Source organism: Choloepus didactylus, chromosome 2 (assembly GCF_015220235.1).
Source record: "Choloepus didactylus isolate mChoDid1 chromosome 2, mChoDid1.pri, whole genome shotgun sequence".
In the NCBI taxonomy this organism is placed as follows: Eukaryota; Metazoa; Chordata; class Mammalia; order Pilosa; family Megalonychidae; genus Choloepus; species Choloepus didactylus.
In genome coordinates, this window is record NC_051308.1 from 210,308,070 (window position 1) to 210,318,008 (window position 9,939).

Here is a 9,939-nt window from a genome sequence, read left to right on the forward strand (position 1 = left end):
CTCCCCTGCCCCCTGTATTCCTCTTTCCATCAACTTTCCCCATCTATCCTGGCACCTGCCCCACATGGGCTGGGGTGTGCATTGGGGGTGGGGAGTACCAAGAGTCACATTTGGTCTCTGCTCCCGGGTCACTCAGGGATTCTCTGGAAGTAAGAGGAAGAGAAGCCTAGACACACACCCCTATCAGGCAAGGAAGAAAGTGAAAACACATAATGAGGGATGGGACTTCCATCATGAGGAGAGCCTGTCTCTTTGGGATGGAGAAGGGGGTGGAAGCAGCTGGATTTACATTCCCCCCTTTTTAAAAGAAGACTAGAGTTTTGACAAGCAGAAATGGAAGTGAGTATATTCCATGCAAAGGGTTCAAAATAAACAAAGGCCCAGAAGTAGGATGTAATATATCAGCTCTTGGTTATTAAGTTCCTGCTGTGTGCCAGGCACGCAGCTGGTCACATGGCACATGTCATTTTGCTTAGTCCTACACAGTCTGCGAGGTAGGCGTTATCCACCCTGTCTTAAAGGTGAAGGAACCAAGGTCCAGGGACTTTACGCAACTCTTCCAGTGTTTTATAGCTTCCAAGTGGCACACCCAGGATTAAAACCCAGGCTTAATATATCCTCAGAAGGATGTGTGCAAGAATGTTCACAACAGCTTCATTCTTAATAACACAAAACTGGAAACAACCCAAGTGTCTGTTAATGAGAATGATGAACTGTGGTCTATTCATACAATGGAATACAATGTAATTATATATAAAAAAAAAAGAACTACTGATATAACATGGATGAATCTTAGAAACATGCTGAATGAAAGAAGTGACCCAAAAGAGTATTCCCTGTATGATTCCATTTATATAAAATTCAAGAACAAGCCAAACTTATCTACAATGGCAGGAATCAGAACACGGTTGCCTGGGGAAGACTAGTGGGAGTAGGATTCCCAGGGGCAATTATATTATGTTTCTGTATGGTCTGAATTTTGTATAATGAGCATGTGTTATTTCTGTAAATCCAAAAATAATACACTTTAAAAACAGCATTCTCCGTTTATGACTTGTTCACATTCAGTTCAATTCTCCCATATTCAGTTCACAGCTTTCTCATTGTTCACATTCAGTTCAATTCCCCCAGCACTTACTGCATCTAAGGATGAGCCAGGACCTGGGCTGGTCTGGGAGGCAGATGCTGACTAGGAATGTGACGAGCATAGGATGTGGAGGCAGAATGATGACGTGCTGTGTGACCTTGGGAAAACCACCTAACTTCTCTGTGCCTCTCTCTCCTCTTTTTAAAATTAAGATATGACAGTAGTAGTGGGATGCCAGTGAAGGAGAAATGTGGAGGTCCTGGGTGAGGGTCCTCACTGGGCATCATCTCAATAGGGTGGGTAACATTATCCCCATTTCACAAAGGAGTTCTGAGAGGTGGACTAGAAAGCCCATGACACACGAGGGCAGTAGGTGGCAGAGTCAGGATGCAAATTCTCTCTGAATCCCAGGTAGAAACCCCTCAACCCAGTGCTGTCTGTTTTCCCATTGTTCAGCCCCTTCCTGGTTTCCAGATAAGGGTGTCAATTTTCGGCACCATGACAGGTTCTAATAATCTTATGTATTTATTATTTGCATCTCCCACTAGAAAGTCAGCTCCATGGGGGCTGGGACTTTTGTTTTGTTCACTGCTGTATCCGGCAACTAGAACTGCCACATAGTAGGCATTCCATGAACAATTTGTTGAATGAATGAATGTATGAAAAAGTGAAAGCATCTTCTAGAAAGGAAACAAAAGAAAGGGATTTGGGGGCTTATGAAGGTAAAGCGTCACCCCTTCAAGGTCACAGAGCAGGACCGGGATGAGGTCCCTTATTCTGGGTCTGTCCTGCTTTTCTCAAATCCAACAGTCTCGGTTCATCAACACCTCTGTCATCGGCCACCCAAGACCACTGAAACAATGTAGTCAGGACAAAGTGAAGAGGCTCCGTTCTATTCCTGGCTACACTTCGGCCTGCTGGTCTGTTTTATGCCTCAGGTTCTTCGTCTGGAACATGGGCACTTGCCGCTCTGCTGACACGAGACGGAGAAGGATTCTGGAAGAGTGTGCAGAGTTGGGCCTCGTGCCTCCCTTCCTCCCTCAGGAGGGGCTGTCCAGCCAGTCACACCCAAGCTCTGAGGAGGATGGGGGCGGCGTGGGTGTGAAGGTGCCTCTGACACAGAACCACAGGGTCTGGGCTGGGAGACACCTCGTTCTCCTGACACTGTGACCACAGACTAGATGAGAAAGCAAAGGTCCAGAGAAGGGAAGGGACTCAGCTAAGGACATGCAGGAAAGTAATGGCAGGCCCAGATGGTACAGGACTTGCAGCTCTCCTCTGCCTGAGCGAGGGAGAGGCCAGGGACAGGCTCCACCTGCTCCACATGGGCAATGGCCCCATACTGTGTCCTGACCAAGAGAAGCCAAGCATCTATAAGGCTGACACTGACTGACAGGTCAGGCAGGACCACCAGGCTCTGACCTTGGCCCTGGCTTCCCAACTCAGGAACTGTAAATCATGGCCTGCTCAGAGACAGAAGGCCTGGCCCATGGGCAAGAGGCCTGGTAGAGACCTCAGGACCTCCAGGTCCAATAGGCTGCCATCAATGGCTTGATTTCTCAGGAACCAGGCAAGGCTGATAGGAGAGGTGGAAGTGGAGGCAACAGGTGTGGGAGCTTGGGTGTGGGCGTTGTGGCTGTAGAGACTCTGCTATTAGACCCAGGACGTTGTGGGAGCCACTAACCTTCAGGGCCCTGGGGCCTGGGCCACCAAACAGGGTGAAGTTCCTGGTTTGTGTCTAATCCCCACATACACCCTAGGTAATTACCAGTTAAAACTACTCTAACTCGAAGGGTTCTACCAGTGCAGTCAGTACATCAGAATTAGGAAGGCTCTTCTGACAGTTGGCTGTGCCCACCCACAGACAGGGTTTCCACTGAACAAAGATCTGCTTGTTAATCCCAGAGCATTGGAGGCCTCAGATCTTAATGAAACATGCAGAGATGGTGTGGGAAGAATCTGGGATTTGGAATCTATAGCCCCAGATGGCTTGGGTGGCCTTGTGCAGGTCATTGAACTTCTGTGAGCTGTCATCGCCTCACTTGTGAAATGTAGCCAGCAAAACAGCTTTACATGTTGTTGCATGAATTAAATGAAGAGTTATAAGGCTAAGAAAGTTCAAATGCTAGCTTTTATTCTAAAAATAGGTGCAAACAACTTTTGTTTAGCTTATACATGTGGAAATGGTCCCATTACATCCATGCCAAAGCTGGGGCAGCAGCTGGGAGGAACTGGGGTTAGCAGTGACCAGGCCCAGGTTCTCCACAAAGAAGGGGGTTTGCCTTTATGTCCCTCCTCCTCTATCAACAAATCACACAACTCAGAGACGGATTTAGGAGCCCCATTTTACAAAAAGGGACCTGAGGGTCAGAGAGGGCAAGGGACTTGCCTAAGAGTCAGGAGGGATCTAGATCTGCCTGGATTCAGGGCCCTCTGCTTGATTCACAGCAAGAGCTCCCACCCAGGGCTGGAAAGCGGGAAGTGGGTTGGGCAGTGACTCACTTTAATGGGCGGTTCCCCTGGGGGCATTCTTGGGGTGACTCCATCTGAAGCTCTTCTTGCTCCTGAGCCCTGGGTCAGCCTGCCCTGAGGCTGGAGCTCCAACCCCAGTTATACATATGGTCTCCTCTCTCATCTGTCCTAAGTCCCCACCCCTGTAAGCCAGCTGGTCCTCTAAATGGTGCCTGAAAGGGAGCATCCAGAACCCACCAGGGGGGTCCTGGGCCCGGCTCAGCTCTCAGCACTGGTTAATGGCTGCTCACTCCCTTCACTTGGTCCACCACTGGCTCTCAGGTGGGCGTGTGGGTGGAGACCTCCTTGGGTCTCTTTTCTTCTTGCTCTATAGGTGGAAGTAAATGGCTGAGGGACCCACAACATGCTATTGGGGATTCTCTGCCCAAACCACTCTGAGCACTCTCTCCACCTTGAAAGGCCTGCCCTCCTGACAGCAGAATTGTCACCTCCTTGGGCACTGCATTAGAGCCAGACAGCCTGGGCTGAATCCATGATACCGACTCTCTGTGCCTCACTGTCCTCATGTGGGAGATGGGACAAGTGTCATGGCTATCAGTGGGGCTGCTGGAGGGATCTAGAGCCAGGCAGCAGGCGAGGCTGGTGTTCATGGCAGGGTTCCTCTCCATGCTCTGGGCTCCATGGCTCTCCCTGCCTCGGGGCTGAGATGTCGTCCTTGGTTCTGCAAGCCCAGCCTGGTCTCTGCCCCAGTCCAGGCCCCTGGCCATCACCAGCCACAGGCAGGAGGGAAAGCAGACGGCAACGTGATGAACAGCAAGAACTCATGACCATAAATTATAGTGAGTTTTGGTAATGGAAAAACGTATCTTCAAGACCTATAGGAATAAATGGTTCCATGGTTTGGGTAAAACTTCAGCAGAGAGGAAATCCTGGCTTAGCCTAGGAGAGCAGAGGGTGAGGCTGAGACTTGTGTCATTCCACAGACCTGGACACTCACTCCATGCCAGGCCGCGTCCCCGGGGCTGGGGCCCAGGGTGACAAGACCACAGTTCCAGTCCCACCCTGCTCTGCTGATAGCCGGCACCCCCAGCCTTCCAGGCTCTGCAGCTCTGGCCCAAGGGCCTGCCATCGACCAGGACATCTGGGTTCTCATCTCAGCTCTGGCCACTTCGCAGTGACCAGGGGTTTCCATGCTGAACTTTGTCCCTCTCTTCAGCACTGTCCTTATCACAGTGGCAGCATCACTCCCTGTTTACTCTTCTGTCTCCCAGGACCAGACTGTCTTCCTGAAACTGCCCAGGTCCACTGGGACATGACATGATTCTTCTCTTGGGTGTGTTGTTGCAGGGATGGGGGGAGGGGGAACCACGGAGAACGTACACGCCCTTGGGAGGTCACATTCCGGGTCTGCTCATGCCCATCCCACAGCTTAGACCTTGGCTTCCCGGACCAGGCTGTTCACGCGCCGCTGTGAGCTCCACGGACCCCTTTACTCCCAGGAGCAGCCGAGACCACCCCCCACCCCCACCCCGTTCACCGCCAGGCGGCTGACACGCCCACGTTCACACGACATCCCTGAGGGAGGGAACCCATTTACAATACTGCCGAGGGCTCACAGTGGGGAGCGCCCACGCCCGCAGGACCAACGAGTTCACGCGGAGGCCACACGGTCCCCGCGGGGTCACAGACGCCCATCCCCGCGGCGGACACTCACCCATGTTGACGAAGCTCATGACCAGGTCGGCGCGGCCGAGGCCCCGCTCCGAGCGCCCGCCGTCCTCGTCGTCGTTGCCAGCCATGGCGTGGTAGAGGTCCAGCATGAAGAGCGGCGCGGACGCGGGCAGGCGGGCGGCGGCGGGCGGCGCTCGGGGCCGGGACCGCCCGGGCAGTCCGAGCACCGCCAGGATCTCGCGCTGCATCTCGCGCCGCTCGCGCGGGCCCAGACGACGCTGCAGGCAGCCCGGCGGGGGGCGCGGGCCAGGGCCGCCGGGGCCGCCGCTGCCGCTCAGCGCGCACAGCGCCAGCCCCAGGAGCCACAGCGGGCCCGGGCGCGCGGCCATGGCGACACGCAGAGGGGCGCTCACCGGGCGCTCATCCGCTCCCCTGCCGGGCCGGCTCGGAAGTCGCGCCGACGTCGCGCCGACGGCGAGCGGCGGGCTGCGTTCGGCGGCCGCCTGGAGGGGGCCGGCGTTGCCGGGGCCGCACCTGTCGCGGCTTCCGGCCGTGCGCACGCGGCGCCGCCGCCTCTGACGAGGGTTACTTCAGTGATAGGAGATTGTTCGCTAATCTTTCTGCCGCCGTGTGTCCGCCTGGCCTCAGTGAGGGGGGTGCGGCGGGCGGAACTCCCCGCAGTGCGTTCGAGGAACTCCGCTAGCCGCTGACTGAGGCCCGCCGGGCGGCTTTTGCAGTTCGCGGCCCTTCGGTCCCGCGCGTCCCCGTCAGGTCCCGCCCCCTCCCCGGGAAGGACCAATGGGCGCGCGCGGGGCGTGGCCAAGGCCGCCGACCTGGCCCCGGGGAAGGGGCTTTTGGTTGCGGCTGGCGTGGCAGGTGGTGGCAACACGGAGATGCTTCCCGCAGGTAGGTGATGGGCGAGCCGGGTGAGGAGTCCACAGCCCAGGCGTCAGGAACGTCAAGGTCGTCAAAGTCGTCAGGGTCTGCCCACCCAGCTGGTGGCCGCGCCGTCGGGCGCCACCCGGGGACCTCGGCCCAGGGACCCGAGTAGCTGCGCGGTTAGGGGGAAGTAGGAATTTCGGCCTCTCGCGGGGCGTCGCATCCCTTGGGCGCCTTCACCCAGCTGCAGATTCCGTTCCTCGGATCCGCCACCTTGGTCAGTTGGATGTCACGAAGGGGCCCGAAACGCGGCCTCAGACTGGTGTAGAGGGACAGCATGGGGATGCCAGCCATGCCCCGAGAGTGGAGCTCATTTCTCCTCCTGCTGCAGCGTGGTGTGGTCTCCCTCGTCCCCGCTGCTCCTCGCCAGTCTCCCAGCCCCTCCCTGCTGTCCCCTTAAGTATGCTCCTGAGGACTTCTTCCTGACTCTCCGTTCTTCCCGGTGCTCCTGTCCAGCTGGCTCCCGCGGGCTCTCCGACAGCGCCCCAGGCGCGGCTGTCTTCTTTTCTCCAGCAACTGCGCCGCTGCTTCCAGCCCTCGCTGGGCGCCCTGTGGATCCCGGCGCTGACCTGGCCGCGTGTAGGAGATGTGGCAGCCGCCTCCCCTACGGAGGGGCCAAGCAGTTTCGGGCCCTTTCCCAAACACCCCAGGAACTATTTTTGAGTATCATCTTAATTGTCATGCCCCCCAGCGGCTTTCAGAGGAGGGCTCTTCATGGAAATTCCTGGATCGATTCAGCTCCATTCCGTACACCCTGCTCTTCCCTCAGCGCTCTGGCTTCATTTATTCGCTTATGATTAAGGCGCTGCGCTGAGGGGAAGCAACATTTAGACTGATTTCAGAAAGCTGGAAGGAATTGGCCTGGAACGGGAGACGGTCAGGCAGAGGGGAGGGTTCCAGGCTCTGAGATTAGAGGGAGCATAATAGCAACTAACAATTAGCACTTACGTGTCAGGGACATTCTGAGTGCTTGTCCTGTATCAGTTCCTTATTAATGCACACACATTCTTGTAAGATAGATACTATTTAACCCCCCTCTTTTTAACTGATAAGGAAACTGAGGCACACAGAGGTTAAGGAACTTCCCCAAGGTAACACAGTGGGTGGGGCTGGGCTGGGGCAGGTGGGCATGTAGTTGTTCAGTGTAGTTGGAGCCTGGAGAACTGAGTAAGAGAGCAAATGGTGAGGGCCAAGGGTGGAGAGGCTGGCAAGGATCTGTTAGAACAAAAAGGTCTTTGCAGGGAGGCTAGATGAGGGCTTTGGATGCTGAAATGATTATGCCCCTGCTCCCCCACCATGTAGATTCGAGATTAAAACTTAAAATAACTGTCAGTCCAACAAAACTCAAATTTTACTATGATCACTTCAAACTTTAAAAAATATCAAATAAGCAAACTTAAAATCTAAATGATTGTTTGCTGATGACTTAAGCACGTGTAGTCTTTTATCCAACCGGTAACTTCCACATGGCTCATAAGCCCTATTGTGGATATTTAATTTTATTTTAAGGATAATAGGGATTAGCCACTTAAAGTCCCCTAACAAGATCAGAGCCTGGATGCAGAGGGGAATATGGATTGGAGGGTGGAAGGCTGGAGTCAGGGCCCCGCAGTTGGAGGCCTGAGGAGAAAGCTGTTTAAGGGCTTAGTGACTGAAAGCACCAGAGAGGGTGGAGTCAAAGGGGTATAAGGCTTGGTCTGGGTCTCTGGATCGCTTGCTTCCCACCTCCTATACTGCCCTTCTCTGTATCACTGGGCATCCCCTCACCCTTTGAGGTCACCCTTTGAGCTGGCACCACATCATTCAGGGCCTCAGATCTAGCCTGTACTTCTCAGGGTACTTACTGTGCAATGCTGGGCTCCCAGCTAGACAGCAAGCAGCCCAGTGCTGGGGCTGATTCTCACCATTACAAAAGTAATTTTTCTCATTTTAGGGTGGAGATAGCTGTTCTTAAACAATGGGCCTCTCATCCCCATAAACCAAACAGGGATTTAGTCATTCCTAAGAGCAATTCAATTCAATTCAGCAACAACCACCTTGGGCTGCTCTGCACTGTGCCCCCAACTGGAGGTGAAGCAGAGACAAAGCCCCTGCTCCTGAGAGGCTCCCACTCTAACTGGGGGGACAGTCAGGCAAACAGTGATTTCAAAAGGCAGAAGGAAAGCTGTGCTCTGACAAAGGGGTTAGCAAAATGCCTCGAAGGACAGAGAAAGGAGAAGCCAGGAATGGGGCCAGGTGACACGTGAATGGAATCCTAGAACCTCAGAAATGGAAGGGAACTGAAGTGATTCCCTGGAGAAAGTAGTGTCAAAACAAGGGCTTTCCCCAGTTACCTGGCAACTCTTCGACCCTGGGAGTTGTTACTTTACCTCGCTCAGGCTGTTTCTGACCTACAAAATGGAGTTCACAATCATAGGAATGTTGTAGATTTGAAATAAAAATGTATGTACTGCACTGGGCACAAGTCCTGGCATATAGTAAGCATGCAATAAATGTTTGCTATTGCTATTACTGCACATTTGAGATCCCGGGCACTCTCATTTATCCTTTATATATCTTAGTGGAGATGCCAAATTTGCATTTGAATTGCACTTGTTTAGCATTTGCATCACAGAACTGTAATACTTCAATCTGTTTTCTGGCTAGACCATAAGCTATCTGTGGGCATTCCTACATTTCCTACACAGTCTTGCAAACAGGTTGCTGTTGAATGGAAATACACTTCCTGCAGATCCAGCATAGCTTTGTGGCAGAGACTAATGGAGAACCTGAATTACTTGGTGAAAAAAAAAGTAGTGACCATAATTCAGGCTCCAAAAAGATGGAGGTCAAGTGGTTTCAGCATGCTTCTGCTATAGGAAGTCTGCAGGGGAAGCAAATTTGGGTGAAGACACTATCCCAGAGTAACACAAATTTCTGACAGCTTGAAGTTACCCAATTCTTCTATGGAGAATAAGCATTTCCTTCAGAATCTATCAAGTTGCAAAATCTTTTAAAACTGGATACTGGGCCTTAAAAAGCTTTGGCAAACATGCATTACTCTTACCAAATTCCCACTTCACAAGTGAAGGAGTCTGGTTTAATGATCAAGAACACAGCTGGTCTATGTTTGACTCCACCTTACCTCTCATGTTTTTTAGCCTATTTCCTCATTTCTAAAAATGAGAATTCTTCCTACCTCATATATGAGGTGGTTGTTAAGAATGAGTACTTGGCTGCTGTAATTATTATAAAGTTAGAAGCTGTAAGACATAGAAGCAGCACCGGACTCGAACAGGGAGTCAAGGATTGGCTGCAGGTCCACAGCTGCCATTTATTCATTCTGTGTTCTCAGGCGAATTATTTCTCTAGCCACTTCCCTAACCAAGTTTCTCCAGCTGTAAAACAAAGGAGCTAAATGACAACCAATTTTGCTTCTACCTCTGAAATTGTCATTTAACCAGAGATTTTAGCATACTGTGGGAAACTGACTTCATTCTCTTTAAACATGGGATCTTTATTTTATAGAATAGGAATCTTCTTATATATTGGTATTTGCTTAATCACATAATACACTACAGATTGACCTTAAAATCCTGATTGTTTCTTTTGTTGCCCTGTTAAACAAAATTAATAAAAATAAACAAGAAAAAAATCTATTAATGAGCTCCTCAATTCGTCCAAGATATTTTGATTTGAATAATGTATTTAAGTACCTACAACTCAATTATATTCCAGAGTAACATGTTGTAAAAGGTAACGGTTGAGAAGAAAGCAGGAAATACAAAACA

At 51.9% G+C, this 9,939-nt stretch overlaps 1 protein-coding gene across 1 annotated transcript in view; it reads right to left on the reverse strand.

Moving 5' to 3' along the window:
- Window positions 1–5,860, reverse strand: part of LOC119527519 (bone morphogenetic protein 8A) — a 43,272-nt gene extending 37,412 nt beyond the window's left edge. Inside the window, exon 1 of the mRNA XM_037827619.1 lies at window positions 5,274–5,860. Within this exon, the coding sequence (XP_037683547.1) occupies window positions 5,274–5,619 (346 nt within the window). The 5' untranslated portion in view covers window positions 5,620–5,860. The remainder of the gene's footprint in view (window positions 1–5,273) is intronic.
- Between the last annotated feature and the right edge of the window lie 4,079 nt (window positions 5,861–9,939).